Here is a 24927-nt window from a genome sequence, read left to right on the forward strand (position 1 = left end):
GTAAAACAAGAGTACCTTCACGTGATATTTTCAGTGATAAAGGATGAGAATCCATGATAGAGCAAGGTAAAAGCAGATTATTTTGATGTGCCTATAGTCACAAAACAGATATAAATCATGGAATTTGTTTTGCTTGTTCTCTGCAAAGATCTTGGTTGTATTATATTGATTATATAGGAGTTTGATGAGAAGAAAAATTGAGGTTTGATTTGATTATATTTAATGAAGATCTTTTTTCTTAGGTGAGGCCCCATGGCTCAGTTTTTAAATTAATCAGAATACATGGTTAGGAAAATGCATCAGTCATAAATTTCAGATTACAGGCATTAATAGTAGATTCATAAAAGTGAGGTTCTTTGTGCAGCACTGCATTTATTTCAACTGTTGGTCTTGCTCCATTTTACTCTGAGTACTGCTATATTTTTTGTGAAGTATCTTGCAAAAGTACTCTAGCCTTCTTTTATCAATTTTTATAAAGATGAGAAGTCAGGGAATAGCAATAAGGAATAAATAACTTGTAGATATAGTTGCTGCAGAAATCAGATAGCTTGAGGAAATCATTGATATCAATGTAAAGTGAATTCTTATGCTTCTTGGCATCTTTGGAGAATATGTATTGGGCATGTTCCTTGATCTTTGTTTGGATCCTTCAGGGTGCTCTTTGGAAATCTCTTCCCTCTGTCAAAATTTTCTTTCTTCTAAGAGTACTTTGTACAATTGAAAAACCCTTTTTGAATCTGTGCTGCTTAGTCATGGGTGATGATGACACCTACTACATCATGGAATTATTCCGTTTCTGTGTCCAGATTCTTCTCTGACCCACCAACCTGACTGTGTCCCATTTCTCAAAGTCAGAGCTAAGGACTAGAATATAACCAGAGAGCTTAAACCTCTCCTTTTGCTTATCTCGAGGCTTAGAGCTTTCCCTTTGTGCCAGTATTAGGGTAGATGAGGAAAAATTATTTGGAAAGAGGTGTTCAAGCAGGTTCTATGGAATGATATAGGACATACTTTTGAACAATACTTCTCTCCCTCCTGCCATGGGATGCTCCTGCCATACCTTCCACACCTTCCACAAACCTTAAGGCAGAAAATGGGAAAGAGAAAAGTAAATGTATGACTATTCAGATTATTTTCATCAGTATTCATCTTGATGGTGTGTTTCAGCTGATGATATGGTATTGAGGTAAAAGTGTAACTTCTGTCTTATGAGCAGATGTACTTTCCTCATGCCTTAAATTCCATTTTGATAAAAGGATAGTGTTTTACCTGTGTTTCCCCTTCTGTTCTTAAAACAGAATTATTTGGAGTAGTGTGATGCTGGTGAGCAGGGGACTGATCACCATGGACTGAGATGTAAAGATGTAATGGAGCATTTTAAGGGAGAGCACAATGGAAAGGATGTAATTAAATTTGCACGCTAAGGGATAGCTGAAAATTTTCAGCTTTAACTGATGCCTTAGGTTTAAACTTTTATATTTTTCAAATTCTGTATGTAACTCTGAAACTTCATACAGCCTTTTAGCTACTGTTCTCTCATGCTAGTTAGACATAACAAACCCTCTCTGGGCCTGAACTCAAGGACACCTTGTTGTCCCAGGCCCCAAAATATGTAAACTAAAGCCTTTAAAGGGGGAGCAAATTTGAGGTAATTACATCACTACTTGAAATGATAATTGGAGAATTAACCCTGATATGCAAATGGACCAAACTTATAAAAGTGTGAAAAACCTGTTAACCCCGGGTCCATCTTGGGTGGAGGTTTTTGACTGCCCAAGGTGTACCTTTGAAGGTCTTTCAAATAAATACCTGCTTTTATTCTCTTAATCTTATCTAGCCTCTGTTTTCAGGTAGCCACTTCAAGGCATCATAACCAGTAAACTATTCATCAATCACAGGTAGTCATGTGGCCCTTTGCACTGTAGTGCCTGAGTGCTATACTGTAACAGTACTTAACTATTTTTAAAGGGTGTTTATTTTCCAAACATCTTTATAAAGCAGGGACATACTTTTATCCCCTCTTTTTTCTTTTAGTTCTTAATCTAAAATAGAACCTTATCTGCACGAGTGGTTGTAATAGAATTAAGTTGTGAGTCTGTGCTGTTGTAGTTACAATGATATGGCTATCCAACAGCAAGAAGGCAGCACTCTTGTTATGGAGTAAGAGTATATTTTATTTGATGTAGCAGAGTTTGAAGCTTGGTTGAGCTAATCCAGAAAGAAACTGCTTTCCTTCCTGTATATATGTCTGACATGGGATGTTTTATCAGTGTAGTTATAGGGGTGACCCAAAATGACTTGAAAGAGTTAGACAGTAAGCTAGTCATCCATAAGGGAGGTAGACCTAAAACCACTGGAACATCCTCTTATCAAATAGAGAGGGCATGTAAGGTGAGCTTGGTATCTGGGGAATAACAGTAAGACTGGATATATTAGTCATTGGCAAAATAAGAAGAGTCCAGTAAACAGTTAATGTCTTCTGTGACTAAAAAGGAGTGAGGGGAGGGCAAAATTGAGCTGTAATATGTAAGTTTTTATTTTTAATGTCAAAATGAAGATGTGTGGCAATTCATTAGTGTTGAAGTTCCAGAATGTGGGGAGTGGCTAAACTTAAATTTCTAAACACTGAGAAATACAAAGTTAAGATTCATATCCACACGCCAAACAAGTGTCATTGCTCCTTCTTAAACCCTTGTGTGTTCTTTTTTATAATGTCTTGATAGGTGGAAAAATTTGCACTTTAAAATACGAGGTATATATAGATTACAAATATGAAATTGCATTAACTGCAGCTTTGCTTATTACAAAGTATTAGCACACAGAAATAAAAAAGAGTATTTATGGGAAGCTAATTTATGCAAGACTTTATTAACATAATCTTAGTTTTTAAATGAACTTCAGGGGCAGTTTTTCTTCAAGCACTTGTTCATTTGTTGCAATAGATGTATGTGCAAACAGGAAATTTTGATGTCATGGTTATTTCAAAGTAATCATATAAGCAAACTGATATGGATTGTTTCTACTGTACTAACCATCTCTTATGGAAGTAGCCAATTGGAGTTTAGGTTTATAAATATTTTTGAATCTTGATGACTTGTCAGTTAATAGGAAATTACAGCAAAATGTAAACCATACATCTGCTTTCCATAGTTTGAAAAGCAAAATAAATCATTACTGAGAAGATTTGGTTTTGATTTTATGGCAGGAACAGCCTTTCTGATCCTGGAAAGTTGACCTAAGTGTCAGCAAGCATCATCTCCTTTTCCATAGCTGCTTGTTTGAAGTTACCATATCAAGCCAGGTGAAACTAATATGAACACGCTAATTGTTGTGTCAAAATATAGCTGTGCTTTCCATATTGAATGGATCTAATAAATGTCCAAAATAATGTTATATTTTTTGGTGGGGTTTTTTTTTATGTTCAACCTCTCTTGAAGGCATTCTAGTGATGGATGCATCTGCCTGAATCAGGGAGATCTATTTGACTTCAAGGCAAAGTGATTTTGGATCATTCCAAAGATTAGATTTGCTTAAATATTAGCTAAAGACTGTTATACAAACTTGAAACCATCCATCAAGTTATGAACAAAAAGCAATGCTGAACTTTGAATTAGATCTGTGCCTTGCCATTCTTTCTTTAAGCCGTACATGAAGAAGGGAAATACTATATTCACTAGACATTTATAGACCTCTTTTCACTGTACATGGAAAAACCCTTTGAAAAGCTTCCCAGATTAAAATAGAATATGGGAGGAGGTTTATAGACCTCATTTTTAGCTGAGTTTCTCTGGCTGGTTTTTAGCTGTATTATATTTTGTCAAGGATTGGTTGGTGAGCAACAAGCATCTTGATGGTCAGTGGATACTCACTAACAGCTGAAGATTCTAGAATATCTTCTCCAAGAAATCTTTTGATAATAGCAATCAAATAAAACCAAGCATATGTTCTTCCTTCAGCAGGCAACTAGTAAGTCATGAACAGCATTGCATAGGTTTGGAAAAGCAATGAAGAAGTGGTTGTTCATGTACGTGGTTCTTCAATATGAACTGTTCTTACAGCTACTCTGTGATTCATCCTTCAGTTTCACTAATGTGGAGTTTATCAGCATTGTGATTCCTTACAGTGGAACAAAGATTTGGTTGCGATGGCATTCTTTGTGGGTTTTGTTTCTTTATTTTAATAGTTGCAGCAGCTTTGAGAGTATACTGAAGTGATGTCTGAAGAACACTGATGCCTATAGTTCATTTCAGGCATACCATATATGCTGATCACACACATTGCAAAAAATTGAGTTATTCTGTTGACAAGGAAAATTTTTCAGAAAGTAGAGTAACAGGAAAGTAGGTACAAGCTCTTCACAAACTTAAACAAATTGAAAAACTTACGTTGATCATACATGTTTTGTAGATGCCTTCAAATGGTTGTGTTCTATTGTCTTTTAAATGTTTTTGAAAAATATCCTGTAAACTGAAAAGACATTAGTATGGGGTTTATAACCTAATGTTTGTTGCCATGTGACTGGATTCTTATGGTGAACTGGATATCTTAAGTATTTCTCTACTACTCTGAACAAATAGTACATTTATTATAAAATATGGAGCTATAAAAATGGAATTTAGTAAGATGTTTCTAGTGAAGATTGAGTTGCCCTAACTCAAAATAACATAAGTAATAAAGTAAGATATTTTAAAAAGCTTGACTGAAGTTTCACAGTATATAATATCCCTGAATTTTTTCAGAAAGGATAGGAAGTCCTTTTCCATGTGTATCAAAATTATTCATACATGTGCAGTCATGCTGAACTCCTGTGTACTGCATGAGTAAAACTCTTTTTAAATTTGGTTATTTACAATCCTCAGCAGCTAAGGAAACTGGGCATGCAGCAGACTCATTCCAGGGAGCAATGTGACAAAAACACTTTATAGATAGATTATAGAGCTCTTTGTAATAATTTTATTGTTCTCTTTTCTGCTATTCCCTTCTTTATTCAAGAAAGCTTTTCATATTCCCTAATAAAAGAAAAAGGGGGAAGCTTATACTGTCATCTGAAATATCTGTAACAGGAGAGAGTGCAGTTTAAGCATTAGTTGAAATTATATTGGAGAACATAGAATACTTAGAACTTTTGAAAAGGAAATAAAGTTATTTTTCCAAATATTTACAGTACTTGCATTTTTATTTTTCATTGATGTATAATTAACACTGTGGTATTTGATTTATTTTTAAAGACTGAGTAGTGTTCTACCTCCAGAACAAAATCAATAAGGAAAGCAAGAATAGATATTCCTAGGAGGTATGAAAGTAGTAGCTTGTGATTTTTTGCTTCTTGTTTTGGTGGGTGAGTTTTTTGGGTTTTCTTAAAATATATCACTTTTTATCTTATTGATATATTCTTTGTGCACAGTATAAGGAAAATAAGAATGAATTCTGTTCTAACAGTTCCTCAAAATGTTCACAATCTTAAAATTATATCATGAAACATTCAGGCATAGTTTTAAAGCTGAATTTGAAATTGAATTGAATTAGAATTTGGTTATGGAACTCTTGCCAAGATTGGTATACAATCCATTACTGATTTGTTTCCTTTTCTTATTTCCTTTCCAAGCAATCTGTCTTACTAATTATTCTGTTTTTAAATTTACTTTTCATTGTAGACTAGGAGAGGCTTAAAGATATATTTGTAGAAAAATACTCCTGCTAGTGTAAGTACATCTAGCCCATCTAGCTTTTAAGCATCCATATGAATCATAACACAACTTTTGTTCCTTTACTTGCAGCTGATTTTTGCAGTATATTTGGCCAGATTTCCTATAGGCTTTATGCTCTTGTGTATTGTCCCCCTGATTTCAATGAAGTTACCAACAGTGCATGGAGAATACATGTTAAAATAACCCAGGATCTGAGGCCCTCTAGCAATTTCATCTGTGGAAATTGTCTTGAACATGTATGTGCAAATTTTCCTCTAGTCTGGGGCTGAATGTATGCTAACTCTCTTCGGACATCGCATAGGCATGCAAAGAGTATTAATGTAGGGATACCACTGCTTAGACATGGCTATGCAGCATCCAAACCAGATCTGGCTGGCATCCAGTCAACTGCTGATACGCACAGAGGAACTGATCTGTCCATGCTGTCATATTTCTGCCTACCTTCAATCTAGTGCCCAGTCCACAGAGACTAATAATTTCAAAGCACCATGGTAAACCACACTGTGAAATGTTTTCTAGCATTTTTAAAAACAATATAATGAATTTTAGAACTTTTTCATGTGGTGACTATCAAAGGACAGAAATTTAAAGCAAATAAATAAGAGTGACTACAGCATGGGGAAAGCAGGAAGAACTTTTGCTATCCTCAGATAACTTTTCCTACTTCAGTTTGAAAACCCCAGTATTTTAAGTTAAATCCTTTTTTAAATGCACTTAAATGGGATGACTTGATGAATATATCTGAGAATTATAGAAAAATAATGTTCTGCTCATTAGTTTCATTGTAGATATGTGAAACCAGTAATCTATGAGACTTTAAAATCATTTTATTGCTGGAAACTCTTTTCTCTAATTCAGGCTCTTCTAATTCCAGTTAAAGTTGTTTAAAGGGGGGGATGGAGTAAACTTGGATTAGAAAATGGAATATTTGTCTAAAAATGGGAATAAATTTTAGAAAGTTATGTTAGTGATATAGTTAATGTAATTAAAAAGTGAATTATTATCCAGAAGATGATTTCTTGGAGAATTTGTGTGTGTGTGTGTGTGTGTGTGTGTGTGTGTGTAGCAATTGGCAGGTGATTTTCTCTCTAGGGAAGGAGAGAGAGGCACTTATGACAAAGGCATTTGTTCTGTTGTTGGAAAAAGGTTAACAGTTTAGTCCAATAATCTTGAAATCTGTGCAATAGGTTCTTTGATAAATAAGGATAAGACATCAAACAAACCCCCAAGAAATACTTTTGAATTAATTTGGTTTCCTTGTGCCACTTGTAAAATATTTTGACTGTAAATTCCTTTATACTGACTATGTGGGCCTAATCATAGTTTCAAAATGTGCTGAGAATCGTGTGATGATATCTATTTACCTCTGTGGAAAAGAAACCTGATGTTTTTCAGCTTGCTGTTTTTCTATATTAAATGGAAATATTTCAACTATGCTTTGTAACAAAATCAAGCAAAAAATTGGGTTGCATTATAGAACTACTAATAAGAGGTAAGAAAAAAATCTGAAACAGATTGAAATGTCAATGATTTTGTCTGTATTTAGGGATAAGGCCCCACAGATTCTGCCATAGATTGTCTTTAACTGCTGGAAATAGGAAGATTACTGTCTTGTGTATACTAAATAATTTGAATGTGAATAAACAGAATTGTTAACTAGGCATAATGAATCCTTAAATTACATACACTGTTAGAAAACCTGCTGAATTCAGAGAATGAACCAAAATAAGACTAAATTTTGTGGAAATAGAATAAGAATGTCTTTCTACAAAGGAAATTCACCAATTTGAATTTGTTTATATGCCTAACAAAATATTTTATTGAAGGAGATGTGTATGCAATGTGTTATGTTAATTTCTAGTTGCAGTGTGAACAATAAATGCAACTTTGGAAATGGCTGTCAAATACATCCAAGCATATCTCATTGTATTAATATTAGTGGATATACTTTAAGCAGTTCCTGAGAAAGGACTGTAGTGTTGAGCCTTTATTATTATCTTCAGGTTCACATTTGTTCTTCTTACTCTTCACTAATAGGTAGCATAGATCAGTCAGTGTTAAAGGAATTACCTCCTGATCTCCTGGCAGAAATTGAATCCACCATGCCACTTTGTGAACGTGTGAAAATGAACAAGCGCAAACGTAGCACAGTTAATGAGAAACCAAAATATGCTGAAATCAGTTCTGATGAAGACAATGACAGTGAAGAAGCTTTTGAATGTAAGTAATACATATAAGCCCCAGTGGCTGTGGAAATTCTTATATGTGGAGTAAAGTAAATTATGGAAAACTTTCACAGTATGCTTTAAGGGATTCTAGGTTCATTATATCCACTCAAGAGATCTGGCCATCTTTCCAAACAATTCATTGAGGACATCTGGGTTAAAAATAAATTATAATATTTCTCAAAGGATACTGTAAAACTGAATTCAGGTAAAACAAGACAAAATGATCAACAGAATGAAAGATTTGTGACATATGGACTGAATAGATTTGTAGTGTTACAAATATGTATTTCAGAAGTCTTTTGGTTGTCCAAAATTGAACTTTAAAAATATGAAAGTTATTGTTATAGAAGAAGATAAATTTCTTTGAGTATCTCATGAAGAAAGGGCATTTCATTAAATTAAATTATGAGAATTAAAAATTGATTAAATCTCATTCAATGAGTGATAAATGTGTTATTCCATAAATGTTTGGCAGAATTTAGAAGGAAATTGGATGTTTATATTCTGAGTAGTCTTTACATATAAAATTAATAGTAACTCTTGAAATATTATTAGTACTTACATTTTAGTCATTTTTTCTGCTTCAAAATAAACTTTGTAGAGCAATGACTGATTGTGAATAGCTGTTCTCATGTTCATGTTATTTGCCTTGCAGAGCCAGCACAACTGCAACACATTCTATTTTGTTGTGCAGCATTGATAAACTGATCAGTTTAAATTTCTTCTGGAAAGCAATATTGGAAGTTACTTTTCTCATGGAGATGTAGCTGGGGTCAGAATTTGTCCTACAGAGCATAAATTGATACTGATGATTTTTAAACTGTGGAGACAGATTTCATCTACCTCCACAAAATACTGCCTCATGGGGGAAAAGAATCAGTTGAAATGTGTAAAGTCTTTTCCCATAAACCCCCTACTTTTCTTCTCTAATATGCTCACTTCAGTTATCCCAGACAGCTCTTTGTTTCTTCAGTTGTAGTTAACTCTCAACCATTTTAAAATTGAGTGTTAGTATCTCAGGCCTTGTGAACATGACTGTACTGCCTCCAGAAGCAAGTCTGATCCATAAGCAGAACAGCTTCAAAAACATGAACTAAGTTATTACCTTTAACACTTGAACCACCTCTGTGCAGAAGTTTTCAAAAGTGGAAGCCCTCTAGGGTGCAGTGCAGAGCATATCACCTCTCACTCAGTATTGGTTTCATTAGTTCTGAGTCTGGGCTGACTATTGACTATATCCTGGTATGTTTCCTATTCTTCTCAGTAAACTGGGGTTGTGGAAAGAACTTGTCAATTCTGTTCCAGTTCTGTCTGAATGCTTGGAGCCATTTTGCTCAAACAACCCTCTATACAGTCATACCTCTCTAAACTTCAGGAGGCTTTGGTAGAGACACAGATGTCAGGGCTGTTATATGCAAGTTCACATGAATAATAAACTCTTCTAGTCTAGAATGTAATGTTTTGGAGCCATTTTGATCTTCATAGCAAAGTCTGGGTTAGACATCTCTTTGCTTTCCTGTTACCTTAGATAATGGAGAGTTGGTTGATTTCATGGATGAAGTTACCTCCTTTTTCCAAATCCTTTTTCTATTACATCTTAGCACTCTTTCCCCTTCAGGACTGTATTTGAAAACAAAGAACTCTCCTTTCTCCTCTACACACACACTTTATTTCCACCAAGTTTCTGGTTTTATATAGAAAATTTATCCCAGTTTTTCAACATTCAGTTGTGCGAGGCTTTTTGGTCCTGACTGAAAACTGATTTTAATAACCTTCTGCGGTATATACTTGCTGCCTGGCCCAGGATTGTGACTCCAGCTTTCTCCTTTACACTGAATCTCCTGCAATATATATCAAGGCAAAATTTTAGTTGTCTTGGCAAAACAGAATATCTTCAAATAACTAGGTTGCCAAGTCTTATTGGAACTCACTGTGTTAGATGGGCAAAGCAATCACCAAATTGGAACATGGGCACCCAATAATAGTCAGAATTTAGACAACCTTAGTGTTCTCTTATGAAAGGATGCAACTTATTTTGATTTGTTCTACTTTCCTGACTTTGTTTAAAATGACAAATGCCCTGTAAATTTTTATTTTTAAATGTTTGCTCATCTTTCCCAGTTTTAGGTACTTTTTTCATGTAATTCAAAAGAAATTATTAGAATAATACCATAACAGATTTTTTATATGATAGTTTTAGAGTGTTTGCTTGTTTTACAGAACATCTATATGATAGTGTTTAACTTGCAAATGTATAATTTTGAGCTATTAAAAGTAGAATTTTTGTCCTTATAATGAAAATGCATTTTATTTCTAGCTTCTCGTAAAAGACATAAAAAGGATAGAGATGAAGCTTGGGAGTATGAAGAACATGATAGAAGAAGTTCTGGTGACCATAGGAGAAGTGGTTATTGTCATGAAGGAAGGAGGACTTCTGCTAGTGGCCGTTATCGTAATCGCAGTCCCAATGACTCTGAGATGGATGATTATTCTTCTCCTCCTAGCCTCAGTGAGGGTAACTGATTGTTTTAAAACAATAATTTCTTCCCTAATACTAGTACATTTTTAAAGGATATGTTAAACATTTTAAAATAAACACCTTTACATGCAATATTGAATATAAGCATAAAAAGTGTAAACAATCCTTTATTCTCTTAATTAGTAGCTAGAAGAATGAAGAAAAAAGAAAAACAAAAGAAGAGGAAAGCTTATGAACCTAAACTAACACCTGAAGGTAATTTTAGAATATTTATTTTCTATAGTTTGTATTTTCTGGTTTGTATATAAAATAATTATATATATATTTCTTTTTCACCAGAAATGATGGATTCTTCTACTTTCAAAAGATTTGCTGCTTCAATAGAGAATATTTTGGAAAATTTAGAAGACATGGATTTTACAGCTTTTGGTAATATGTCAGAAATTTTCAAAATGCTTCCCCCAATTGAAAACACAAGAAAGGAATTTGCATCTCAGTATTTTCAAACTTCCTTCTTTGTGATTTAATTGCCTGTGAAACACACTGTGGTATACTGCATTTATATGGCTTCTGCCTTTAGTGGAGGCCTTTATTGTTCCAATTTCATTTGCTACTACAGGAAGAATATCCTTCTTCCTCCCTGCAGAATCCAAAAGGGACATAAATCACAATGAGACAAATAATAGTCCCCTGGAGTGGAAAGGATACCTCTTTGGGACATCATTAGGGTATCTTCTGTCAAACATATCTTTATAAAGAATGCTAACGTAAGATGGCTGGATGCCAGACACCCACCAAAGCCTCTCTCTCACTCCCCTCCACAGCTGGACAGGGGAGAGAAAATTTAACAAAGGGTTCATGGGTTGAGATAAGGACTGGGAGAGATCACTCATCAAATACCATTATGGGCAAAACAGGCTTGAATTAGAGGTATTAACTGAATTTATTACTAACAAAATCAGAGCAGAATAATGAGAAGGAAAATAAGACCTTAAAAACTCCTTCCCCCCACTTTCTCAACTCTGCCTCCTCCCTCCCAGCGGCACAGGGAAACAGGAATGGGATTTATGGTCAGTTCATCACCCATTGTTCCTGCCACTGCTCTGGGAGAGGAGTCAGAGTCTTTCCCCTGCTCCACCGTGGGATCCCTCCCATGGGAGACAGTTCTCCATGAACTTCTCCAACATGGGCCCTTCCCAAAGGCTACAGTTCTCCACGAATTGCTGCAACGTGGGTCACTCTTACACAGGGTCGGTTTCAGGCACAGCCTGCTCCAGCATGTGTCCCTCACATAGTCACAAGTCCTACCAGGAAACCTGCTCCAGTGTGGGCTCCTCTCTCCATGGGTCTGCAGGTCCCTGCCAGGATCCTGCTCTAGCACAGGCATCTCATGGGGTCACAGCCTCCTCTCAGGCATCCCCCTGCTCCGGCATGGGCTCCTACACAGGCTGCAGATGGATCTCTGCATCCCTGAGGCCCTCCCTGGGCTGCAGGGGCACCGCTGCCTCACCATGGTCTTCCACCATGGGCTGCCGGGGAATCTCAGCTCTGGCGTCTGGAGCACTTCCTGTCCCTCCTTCTGCACTGACCTTGGTGTCTGCAGAGTTGTTCCTCTCACATATTCTCACCCCACTCTCCTCTGGCCCCAATTACATCTGCGCAATAACTTTTTTTCTTCTTAACTATGTTATCCCCCAGGCATCACTGCCATCTCTGATTGACCCAGCCTTGGCCAGTGGTGGGTCCGTCCTGGAGCTGGCTGGCATTGGCTCTGCCAGACATGGGGGAAGCTTCCAGCAGCGTGTCACAGAAGCTACCCCTGTAGTCCCCCTGCTATCAAAACCTGGACATACACACCAAATACACCTGTAATTTCTGAGGCGCATAATTTTGCATCTGTTGTGGCCTTTGGCCCAACAGAGATTGATTATTCAATTCAGCAGCAGAGTGCTTATTCTCTTATGGATGAGGCACTGAATAACTGTATGCTCCCTATCCATTTCAGTAGAAACTAAGCCAGTTTAGCATAAGTGTCTGATGAAGTAGTTCAGGTTGACCAACATGACTTTATTTTGAAATGGATAACAGATCATTCATTAATTTTTTAGAACTAGAACAAAGGGAGGAACATAAGCAAATCACTACAGCTATGGTGTCTACAACCTTGGATTAAAAATATTTTTAATATATGACTTTCAGTCATATTTAACAAGTAGTTGTTTTAACACCACCAAAAGTTGTCATCATCAGTCTTCATTAGATGGAACTATTATATATGCTAGCTATTTGGAAAAGGAGTTATTTTTCTTCAGTTGGCTTTTTCATATTGACTGTAAAATATTGATTTCCTTGAAGTCTTATTAGAAATGTGATTGTTAATTTTTAAATTTTTTTTTTAAGGTGATGATGATGAGATTCCACAAGAATTGCTACTGGGAAAGCATCAGCTTAGTGAGTTGGGTAGTGAATCTGCAAAAATCAAGGCAATGGGCATTATGGACAAGGTACATCTTCACAGTATTTAACTCTTTTTGAACATTTAATTTTGTTAAACATACAAAAACTTGTACCCCCTCTAATATTCCACCCTCTTCAGGTATACCTGTGACAAATACTGTGAACAATTGTGCTTCTGCTGAAGTGCTTAAAAAGTTACCACATCTTAACTGTTACTGTCTCTGAAGCCAAGACATTTTTGTTAAATGGTCTTCTGTGTTACGGCTGACTCAGAGCACTATATGCCAATAGGTAACACATGCCTGAACAGTAAAATCTAATAATTAATCTACTTTCACAAAAGCACATAATTTGCTCCTTACAGCTACTGTTGAGCAACCACAGTAAAACAGAGCCTGCTGGCAAAGTCAAAAAATCCACCCTTGCTGATATATGCCATTAGTGCAATGTAAATATATGTCCATCCAGCATCACACTGAGTTTCCCGCTACCTTCCTCTCTCCAAAGAGTCCTTTCAAACTTAAAAGATTTAATGCTCAAGCTGATAATAAGATTAATTTTTCTTAGACTGCATATTGTGATTTCTTTGCCATACTCTTCCCAACTTCTGTTCAAGGGAACTTTCTGTTGGCACAAACTGTTGGTATTGATTCTTTGAAAGGCCTCCTAGAAACAGAGACTAGACAGGTGTAAGGGAATAAAAGTAGGTATTTATTTGAAAGGCCTTCAAAGGTACACCCTGGGGAGCCAGAGGCTATTGCCAAGATGGACCCCAGGATGGACGACAGGTCACGAGTTTTTCACACTTTTATAGGTTTGGTTCATTTGCATATCAGGGTTAATTCTCCAATTAAGGCTTCAGTTTAATGATGTAATTCCCCTCAGCTTACCCCCCCTTAGAGGCTCTTTGGTTTATACTTTTTGGGCCTAGGATGGTCTAGGTGTCCTTGAAGAGCAGGCCCGGAGAGGCTTTGTTATGTCTACCTAGCACGAGAGAGCAGAAATTAACAGGCTGCAAGAAACTTCAGAGTTACACACTAAGCAGTACAGTGATTTGAAAAATATGAAAGTTAAAACCTAAGGCATCATTTCCACACCTTTAGAAACAATATTCTTGCTTTCCTTATCTTCCTAGAACTCTTGGCTTTGGGCAGTCTTGTATTAAATTCTTACTCTACCACCTCATGATTATTTATTATGCTTATGAAGTGTCTGTGAAGCCACTTATACAAGTCACTCTGAAGGGTTTTCTTTAATCTTAGATGTTCTTCATGGCTCTTTCTTTATTCTCTCTACTTTCCTTTGTAGCATGATATTAGCCTGAGTGTTTCTGTTTCCTGATAGTTCTCACCCTTAACCTCTGTTACCTGTTTTTTTCACATACATACTTACATGTATGCATAAAATCAGAATTTTGTTGCTTCTAAAGGTGAGCACAAATAGTATCTGGATGAATGAAACTGATTCTCCTGGAGTTTAGCATATTCTACAGATTATTTAATCACAATTCTGTAGAACATCAGTAAGTGAATTTGAGTTACATTTTTCAATATGCTAGATTTTTAAAATTAATACAATTATTGAGAATACACTTCCTTTTTATTAGAACTCAAGTATCAGGGAATTTTATTTCTGCTTGTCCATAGAACTAGGATTTTTTCGTAATAAATATCTATATAGTCAGTTAGAATTTGGGATTGATACTTGGATTTGGTAAATTTCTGTTTCTAGAAGCAAATGCAAAAGCATATAACTATGCAACATTAATTACAGTTATGCAATTTTAATCCATTTCTATGTATTTTGCTGGTTGAAAATGAAGTTTGATTGCAGTCTTAGAACATATTTTCACTAGTTTAATTCTATTATCAGCATTCTAAATCATGCTGTGTCAGAAACCAGACAAATCAAGATCCAATACTTAGATTGGACATTTTTTCCACAATTTGGAAGCCTTTATGTTCCTACAGTTGTTTGATGTGTTTTGTTTCTTGTTTTAGCTCTCAACAGATAAAACAGTAAAGGTCTTGAATATTTTGGAGAAGAATATTCAAGATGGATCAAAGCTTTCCACATTACTTAACCATGTGAGTTTTCAAATTACATTGTTTCACACCATTGTGTAGAATAGGGTTTTCTTCACTTGAGTCCCATATAGTGATAGTTTCGAATACTGTGTGTGTCTGTGAAAGGAATTCTTGATTTTATATGTATGTGCTTAAAAGATTGCCAAATTTTAAGATTTGAAGCAAAAATCTATTTTTTTATATTATTTCAAGTATGTTTTACTATAGTAAACATGTATTGGGAGCAATTAGGTTATCTTTTGACTTAATTTTAAATATTATCGTTTCATCTTGAAATATTCATGGTAACTGGTGTAACTTGCACTATTGGGCTTTTTTTTTCTACTTTTCTACATGTCCATAAAAACATCTCTTCCACAGTGGAAGAAATATAACAGCCTGTGCTTTTATACAGGCAAGAAAGATTATTTTTCTCTGTACCAGAGAAGTTATTAAAGTTTTCACCTGATTTTGCTATTAATAACATTATTACAATATGTTAGTAGTGCTGCGTGGTCATAATTAACCTCATGTATGTTCGTTTTTATAACTTGTGCAAACACAGAAATACAGAGATTCCATACCCTGTGCTAAATCTAAATCACAGATTCACAGAATATGCTGAGTTGGAAGGGACCCCCAAGGATCACTGAGTCTTTATATGATCATATTTGATAAGACATGTTTTAAACCCACTGATATAGAGGAGTTGGTCTCTGGAGAAAGTTGTATTCTCATGAGTTTGGTGACTTAACAGTCTTTTTGTGTAAGAATTCTCTCTATTGGCAAAAATTAGACTTTTCAATGCAGCAACTGGTATGTATAGGCCACTGAAGAAAATACAAGATGAATGAGTTTAGATTTTGATTAAGGTACATCATTCTTAAGTAGAGAATGTGACAGTCTTCCTTCATAGTGCTCCCCAATGATACACTGTAGCGGGTTCAGTTTGTAACCGGGCAGAAACACCAATTAAAGTGTAGTGGTTTGGTCCAAAATACTCATTACTTACTTATTTACATTCTGTGAGATAAGAATTAGGAGAAAGCAAAGCAGGCACAAAACTTAAAGGAATATAAAGAAGTTTATTAACAGACCTAAAAGGAAGAAAAAAATATCAGACCACACCTTCAGAACACTTCACCTCCCCCCACCTTTCTCCCTTCTCCCACTGACAATGTAAAAAGACAACCCTTGAGATTTTCAGTCAGTTTACCGCTTCTATAATAACCTTTTTTCAGTTCACTTAGGGAGAGGAGTCTCTCTTGCTCATGCTATGGAGACATCTCCACAAGAAATTCTCTCATGGCTTCAGTATCACAACTAGACAGCCGCCCGGGTTGGTTCTCTGCTCACATGTGAGAGTCCCTTCCCCCGACTTACAGCTTTCCCCACAAGTGCTTTTGAGGGTCCAATCTTGAGCTACTGGGGTACCATTTTAAGGTTGAGCTGTTCAGAAACAAAGGTTCTCTTCATCCATCTCTGGGAGCATCTTCATCTCTAGAAATAGAGGCCCTCCCCCTTCCCTGGGAGCAAACAGGTCCTCCTCATCTTCATCTCTAAGACTATCTCTGGGAGCATCTCTAGGAACAGAGGTCTTTCTCCTTCCAATTTGGAGCAAGAGTCCTCATCACTTCCATCTCTCCCTGTTCAAACTTCTCATCAAATTACAGCTGCTTCAGCATTTGCTTATTCCAGCACAGGTGCTTTTACTCACAAGTACAGTTTGAATGCTCCACCCCCCATGCCTTCATGAAATTACAATGGGTATTCTGATATATCATAGTCCATCACCACTATAGCTTTACAACAGAATTTCAGCTTCTAAGCATCTCCTCTTTCTCCTCCCTCAGGTTTTTTTCAGCTCTTCTTTCTTTACTTAATGTCTGCAGGCTTCATCTGTTCTGGAGGAAGCTTACAGCACTAAAAGGGTTAATCTCACCAGAGCCTTGCAGCTGGAATTCAATTATCGCTGTTGGTCACATGGTCTTTGCCGGGCAGAAGCAGCTTCAGCTGAATCTTTGGCCACACTGGAGGGTGGGGGGGGGGGGGGGGGGGGGGGGGGGAGGGTACTGGGCCACACCGTCTGCACGTAACAGGGCTGGGGGCGGGAATGGAACAGGGCCGCACAGCTCCAGGATGGCTGTGTCCCGGCCTGGCCCAGCACCGCTGGGCCCCACACGGGCCCAGCCTAGTTACCTGTCCCAAGGCCGGAAGCAAGAGAGAGCTTTCCTGGGGTTTGTCCATTCTTAAATGTGGACCACAGAGGTGGTCAAAATTTTTAAGTGACTTAAAAAATTGTTAATATTCAAACTAGCCAGTTGGTAGGTTCTGTTAGGTCATAGAGGAAGCTGTAAGCACCTCTTTGCAAGAAAATCACTTCCGGAGTTATGCTAACCCATGGCATACACAGAAAGCTTCTTTGTGTTTTACTAGAAGAACACAGTGAGATATTGAAGACCTGTAATTTAGGGTTACAAACCTTTTTCTAGTAAAACAAACATTTGTCGATTTCTAAACCAAACTATCTTTGTATCGTAAAGGAAATACTGCATTTTTTATGTGTGTATATATGTATATTAAAATAATGTTATCTTTTACTTGGTAAGGAAAAAAATTTAACTTTTTGTTAACACTACCTTGTTTTCTATCACCTGTTACAGAACAATGACACTGAAGATGAGGAGCGATTATGGAGAGATCTTATTATGGAGAGAGTGACAAAATCTGCTGATGCTTGTCTTACTGCTATCAATATTATGACATCACCAAATATGCCTAAGGCTGTATATATTGAAGACATAATAGAAAGAGTTATTCAATACACAAAATTTCATTCGCAGAACACTCTCTATCCTCAATATGATCCTGTGTATAGAGTGGATCCTCATGGTGGTTAGTATGCTAAATGTTTCGCATTTTGTTGTCATATGCATATCTTGAGGTGTGGGTATTCAAGAATGGTTTTAAGAATCTTGGATCCAGAATTCAAAGCAATTATGAAAATATTAAATTCTTGCTTTCTAGCTGATTTTACTAAATAGTTTTTCTTTTGTAAGAAATTTCATTTAGAAAGCTGTAGTCATGGACTTGTTTTGGAGACATTTCTTGAGGAAGATATCATCTTTCTAATATCTGATGTGAAATACTGAAAAAATTAATGATACTTTTTATTTTCTAGGTGGTGTTTTAAGTTCAAAAGCAAAACGTGCCAAGTGTTCCACCCACAAGCAAAGAGTTATAGTGATGTTATATAACAAAGTTTGTGACATTGTCAGCAGTTTGTCAGAGTTGCTAGAGATACAGCTTCTCACTGATACAACTATTCTTCAAGTAAGTTTTATCAGAAAAATTTTTGTCTGAGAAATTTTTTTCTTTTTCCAGAGAGACTGTAGAGTGTAATTGTCTCAATGACATGAAATATGAAACCAGTACAAACTTTTAAATTATTAACAGCAGTGACTAGTTTGTTCTGTAGTAATGTTCACATCTTTAATGGCTTTTATTGTACAGTTAAGAAAAGTTGAATATGATTGTATTAAAATATCCTTTAATAACTTTCTTTTTAAATCTTATGAATACATGTTGTCGAATACCTTACCTGATGAATGAATAATCTGCTTGTGAAAATGCATAAATGTCAGTTTGGTAGTCAAATATACTTACAATAGCTTCTTTCTGTTGATAGATATCATCTATGGGAATAACACCTTTCTTTGTAGAAAATGTCAGTGAACTACAGCTATGTGCCATCAAATTAGTGACTGCAGTAAGTAATTTTTAATTTGCAGTTTCATGTTCTTCTGAGAGTTATTAGGACATTTACATAGGCTGTATTTTTGCTGGTAGAGAATTGGAGCTTAGAACTAATTTTATTCTTGCATGTTTTTACAGTTTGGTATCATAATCTAGGAACAGTATTAAAGCTACTTGAGCTCCTCCCATTTGCATAGTACTCTATAGGAAGAAATAGCCTACTTAAGCCAAGGAATTTACTTAATTTTGGTTATGTTGTTTAAAGCATAAACACAAACCCCTTCCTCTTACTTGTTCTTTCTTGTCTTAAGAAATCTTAATGTGGTTTTTCTTATCTCCTTTGTTAAGACTAGAGTTTATGCAATGGTCTAAGTCACAGAACTAGTAGGATGGTTCTATATAATATATAATAGAACTATATAATAGAATAAGTCCTCTTCCTCAGAAGAGGTGGCTATGTGAAAAATTCATGGGGCAGATAAAATATTTTTTCAGGAAAACTGCAGTGCAACACAGATGAGTTTGTTCAAGTGAAAGTTTTTCATCTTTGTAAGGATTATGTACTCCAGTATTTATAAAAGTAATTCTGCCTGAACAAAGGGAGAGGCAAACTCTACAATCCTGATCCCATAAATTGAATTAATATTTAATGTCAGGCAAACATCAAAGCTTAGTTTTCTCAAACGTGCTCTAAAACCATACATGTGTTCATGTTTAATGTACGTTACCATAGACCTTTGCTCTATATTGAAGTCTGGTAGCTTAGCCTTACCCTGACTTTCAGTGTATTGTACTATTGGCAGAAAAATTTAAAACACATGGTATTTTTAAGAGCTATTAAACATTTATGCTATTTGAAGACTTTTTAAAAAGCTGTATTCGAAAAAGATTTTATGTATTTTATAAAGAAATGCTTGCTTTGAAAAAACAAAGCAATGTGTTAAAAACAAGGTATGCATTAAATATAATTTATTTAAATGTCATGTAGAGTATGTTTCTATATATGATTTAAAAAATCTATTTAACAAGTGATATTTTATGTAACAATAAATAGTTTTTTAACAATTCTGTTACTATTAAATAGGTGTTCTCCAGGTATGAAAAACATAGGCAGTTAATACTAGAAGAAATTTTCACTTCCCTTGCAAGACTACCAACCAGCAAGAGGAGTTTAAGAAATTTCAGGTAAATTCTGACATAGATTGATAATTTGTAGACAGCAACATTTACAGGTTTTTAGATGTAGGATTTTAGGCTTCAGTATTAACTTGTTCTTTAAAAATCTGTGACTCCATAATCTATGTTTTGTTAGAGGTTGATATTTCAAAACCAATACAGTGAGAGCAGAATTGTCTGACAAATGTATTTTGTAATAACCACTTTCTTATGCCATCATATTTATGCCTGCTTCCAAAATAATTGCAATATCTTATCTGTCTCAATAAGTGTGTAAATGACTGTAATGTTAGTATGAATTCAAAGGTTTTTTCTTGGAAAATTCTTTGGTTCTGTTCATATGGATTTTATATAATGTCATTGCTAAAGCTTAATGGGAAAATTCTGGCTGAATTTCTTTGAGGACATGCTCAGAGCACTCTTTCCATGAAATGAATCTAATACTCCTTTGAATGAGTCTCTTTTAGAAACTACTCAGTTCGCTTTAACTGTCTTTTAAGTGCTTCAGCTGGATTTCAGTGCATCTTCTGAATAATAGTATAGTTTCAGGTTAAAGTAGAGAAAGAATCTGACTGGATTTCAGTTAAAATTGAGGTTGGACACTGCAAATTATTCTAAAACATTTGTTGTTAGTGTTAATTTTGTTCCTTGCTTCCATACATCTTTTCCCTGGAGACAGACAAGTTGTCAATGAAATAGGTTGTCTGATCCAGGGTGGATGAACAGGAAATATCCAGGAAAAGAAAGTAATTGAAACTTGTTGAATTTGGCAATTCTAATGTTAACATGAGTTCTTGTTCCTAGTATTTCCTATTGTTTTGTTTATAGACATCAGAGAGATCTAGTAAATAGGAAGGTGTTAGGCATAGGAGCATAAATGGTAGATACCCTCTTTGAATTGGGACCTTTACTATAAGGAAGTTACTGTCTCAAGGCCATAATGACTGCACTGTTTATCGCTAGAGTCCTAGCTCTAACCTGTTGGAGGCCATTCCCTGTCTGTGGCTATAGTCATGAAGGGTGCAGTTTACCTAAAATTTTATAGGAAAATATTCTCTCTGTACAAATAGTTAGAGATAACTTCATGTAGCGGGTTTGGTTTGTAACTGGGCAGAAACACCAATTTAGTGTAGTGGTTTGGTCTAAAATACTCATTACTGTTTACATTCTGTGAGATAAGAATTAGGAGAAACGCAAAGCAGGCACCAAACTTGAAAGAATATAAAGAAGTTTATTAACAGACCCAAAAGAAGAGAAAAAAAAATCATACCACACCTTCAGAACACTTCTCCTCCCCCCTACCTTTCTCCCTTCTCCCACTGACAATGTAGAAAGACAACCCTTGAGATGTTCAGTCTGTTTACCACTTCCATAATAACCTTGTTCAGTCCATTTAGGAAGAGGAGTCTCTCTTGCCCATGCTATGAAAACATTATCACAACAAGACAGCTGCCCGGGTTGGTTCTCTGCTCGCATGTGAGTCCCTTCCCACAACTTGCAGCTTTTCCCACAACTGCTTTCAAGGGTCCACTCTGGAAATTACTGGGGTATAAATTTAAGGTTGAGCCGTTCAGAAACAAAAGTTCTCTTCACCCATCTCTGGGAGCATTTCATCTCTAAGAATAGAGGCCCTCCTCCTTCCCTGGGAGCAAAGGGTCCTCCTCATCTTCATCTTTAGGACTATCTCTGGGAGCATCTCTAGGAACTGAGGTTTCTCCTTTCCCATTTGGAGCAAAAGCCTTCATCGCTTCCATCTCTCCCTGTTCAAACTTCTCATGAAATTACAGCTGCGTCAGCATCTGCCTATCTCAGCGCAGGTGCTTTTGCTCACAAGTTGAACGCTCCACCCCCCATGCCTTCATGAAATTACAACGGGTACTCTGATGCATCCTAGCTTTACAACAGAATTTCAGCTTTAAGCATCTCCTCTTTCTTCTCCCTCAGGTTTTCAGCTCTTCACAGAACTAAAAGGGTTAATCTCACCTAGGCCTTGCAGCTGGAACATCGCTTATCGCTGTCGGTCACATGATCTTTTGCCAGACAGCAGGGCAGCTTCAGCTGAATCTTGGCCGCACTGGAGAGAAGGGGAGCCGAGCCGCTCTGGCTGCCCACAGCAGGGCTGTGTGGGGGGTTCCGCGGGTGGAACAGGGCCCATCGGCTCCAGGATGGCCGTGGCCCGGCCCGGCCTGGCCCAAGCAGGGCCTGGGCCGGGCCTGCTGGCTCCCACACGGGGCCCACAGCCACCTGTCCCAGCACCAGAAACGAGACAGAGACTCTGCCTCCGAGTTTCCTATTCTTAAGTGTGGATCACAGAGGCCGTCACAACTTTAAGTGGCTTAAAGAATTGTCCATATTCAAACTGGCCACCTGATAGGTTCTGTCAGGTCACAGAGGAAGCTGTAAGCACCCCTTTGCAAGAACATCACTTCCGGGACTATGCTTGCTAACTCATGACACTTCATAAAGATAGTAATTGCAATCTCTTTTGTGTACAGTTATTATTTTGATAATTTAGGGAGAATGATGTCAGAGATTATCACCTTTTCCTATTGTTAAACACAGCATTAAGTGGTGTTGATGTACATATGGGTAGTAAACACCACACTGTTTATCAGGTTAAATCACTTGGAAGGGGAGAAATGTGAGGTGGAGTGTATTCATGCTGGTCATACCAACTTAAAAGACACTCTTGCGTGCTGAAGTTTATAGTCTGTTGCACTACCTGAGATTACTATAGGTGTAACTGTTGTAGAAGTCAGTCCAGGTCATGGTCACTATTTTCTCTTGTTTAAAATTCCTGCACATTTCAGATACATTAAATAATATATAAGTAATAAATTATTATTACAAGCTTGGTCTATTTTTTAATGTTGTGTTGGAAATGGATATGGCATTATACAGAATAAGCCTATTAGTAAGTGCCTTTGCATGGAGGTGTTTGATTTATTAAATATTTCTGAAGATTTTTCTGCTGCTGAACTTCACAGACACTCTGATGTCCCATCTGTGAGCTGCTTCAGTTCATCTCTTTGGCCTGAGAATAATGCTTACCATTTTTGTTAGACCAAACCTTTTGCTGCATAAGAGAGAAGCAAATTACAAGATAGATGTCTATAACAGATTCCTAGCTTTGATTATTATTTTAGAAAGATGTTATTTAGGAAAAAAAAATTTGTTTGGTTTTTTTTATTTAGTTTTAGTGCTAATGCTGTCTTATTAACAGATTAAACAGCAGTGACACTGACGGAGAGCCTATGTATATTCAGATGGTAACAGCACTAGTTCTGCAGCTTATTCAATGTGTGGTGCATTTGCCATCAACAGAAAAAGATTCTAATTCAGAGGAGGAATCAAACAAAAAAGTAAGTTTTTTTTAAAGAGCCATAATTTTTTTTTTTTTGTACAGGAATGACTTTGTAGGTATAATATTTTATGATGTTGCTCTAGTAATCAAACCTCTTAATTTTATGTCAGCTGTAATTATTTGATGAATGAGAAATGCTGGTCTGGAAATTATATTTCTGTGCATGCTAAAATATTAGAAAAATAAATCTTGTTATTTTTAGGTGGATCAAGATGTGCTTATGACTAACTCGTATGAAACAGCCATGAGAACAGCACAAAACTTCCTTTCTATTTTCCTTAAGAAGTAAGTACTGTTGCATTCTTTAGTGTATTGATGAAACCAACTCCAAATAAAATTTCACACCTTAAGACAAACCAAACCACTTTGCAATCCTAAATGACTACTAATAAAGTTACTTATAACAATATATTTTATAAATCTCTGAGAGAGCTACCTGTCTGGAAAAAAAATTTTATGGAACAGAAAGTCTGCAGAGAGTTTAAGAACACATTTAAGAATCTGTCTGATAATTTATATAGGATCCTTTTATCAGGGATCTTTTACTCATCTGAAACATGGAAGAGAAGGCTGAGTAAAATATTTAAGTGATGAAACCAGATTATTTCAGTCATCAAAATGACCAAAATATAAAAACCCTAAAATTACTTTCATTTAGATAAAGTTAGGAATGTCAATAGCTCAGCAGGGGAAAAAAACCCATACCTGAATAACCAAAGGATTTGTAAGAAAAAGTCCTGATGTTTTTATCATGTTAATTTCTGTTGTTAAGCCAAAACACTGTTTGTGAGCTATCTAGCCATTTCTCTGCATACTTCTGGTATAATTAAAGTTAGGGATGCCACATATAGGTGAAATACTATCATGTATGTTATCTTTTGATTTTTTTACATTCTGTTTTTAACCTTTCTGGAACATAATACTGAGATGCCTTATCACTGTGAGATAAGTCAGACCAGGTTTAAGGACACAACACCTCCTAAATACCCCACTCTAGCTTGAGCTTTAGTATTTTGCCTACTTTGTTTATCCAAGCTAATGCAGACTTTAACTCAAAACAATAAATAAAAAACCTTAGGAACAAAATTCTACTCTCCCGGATTAGCTGCTTTACTTGCAGTACAACTTGGAGTGATAACTGTTTAAACTATTTGTCTGTAAATGGAAAAAAACCAATTTTTCTGCTAATATTTTGGATTTTTTTTTTTTTTTAGAATTGCATAAAACTGGGTTTTTTTTGGCTAAAAATAGGATTAGTTCTCTTTGCATCAGAAGAAAAGCTTAAATGGCTCTTAAATTCACTTACAAACATGCATTTTGATTTAAACAGATGTGGCAGTAAACAAGGGGAAGAAGATTACAGACCACTGTTTGAGAACTTTATTCAAGATCTTCTTTCCACAGTCAATAAACCAGAATGGCCAGCTGCAGAGTTGCTACTTAGCTTATTAGGAAGGCTACTGGTAAGTTTTGTTCTTAACTATTATATTAATTTATTTCTTATTACAATGGAACTTGTTTATTTCAGCTCAAACTGTTACAGGAGTGTTTTCTGATTGTTGACGCATGCAGCATGTAAGGATATTCTTACATGTATCACTATTATGTAATGCATAGAAAATAAAATTTAGGTCAGAAGATCATTGATATGGAACTTAGTAAAGGTCATATGTATAGAGTTTCTCATTAAAGT

At 36.0% G+C, this 24927-nt stretch overlaps 1 protein-coding gene across 3 annotated transcripts in view; it reads left to right on the plus strand.

Moving 5' to 3' along the window:
* LOC125319313 (nipped-B-like protein) overlaps positions 1-24927 on the plus strand; it is a 176828-nt gene that overhangs the window by 118229 nt on the left and 33672 nt on the right. For all 3 annotated transcript variants that reach the window (XM_048290423.1, XM_048290425.1, XM_048290424.1), the window contains 13 exons: positions 7746-7928; positions 10254-10451; positions 10599-10670; positions 10755-10844; positions 12816-12919; positions 14873-14959; positions 17602-17833; positions 18120-18271; positions 18627-18707; positions 19779-19879; positions 23094-23232; positions 23437-23519; positions 24565-24697. In XM_048290423.1, the coding sequence (XP_048146380.1) occupies positions 7746-7928; positions 10254-10451; positions 10599-10670; positions 10755-10844; positions 12816-12919; positions 14873-14959; positions 17602-17833; positions 18120-18271; positions 18627-18707; positions 19779-19879; positions 23094-23232; positions 23437-23519; positions 24565-24697 (1655 nt within the window). The remainder of the gene's footprint in view (positions 1-7745; positions 7929-10253; positions 10452-10598; positions 10671-10754; positions 10845-12815; positions 12920-14872; positions 14960-17601; positions 17834-18119; positions 18272-18626; positions 18708-19778; positions 19880-23093; positions 23233-23436; positions 23520-24564; positions 24698-24927) is intronic.

The sequence above is a fragment of the Corvus hawaiiensis genome, chromosome W, assembly GCF_020740725.1.
Source record: "Corvus hawaiiensis isolate bCorHaw1 chromosome W, bCorHaw1.pri.cur, whole genome shotgun sequence".
NCBI classification, from domain to species: domain Eukaryota; kingdom Metazoa; phylum Chordata; class Aves; order Passeriformes; family Corvidae; genus Corvus; species Corvus hawaiiensis.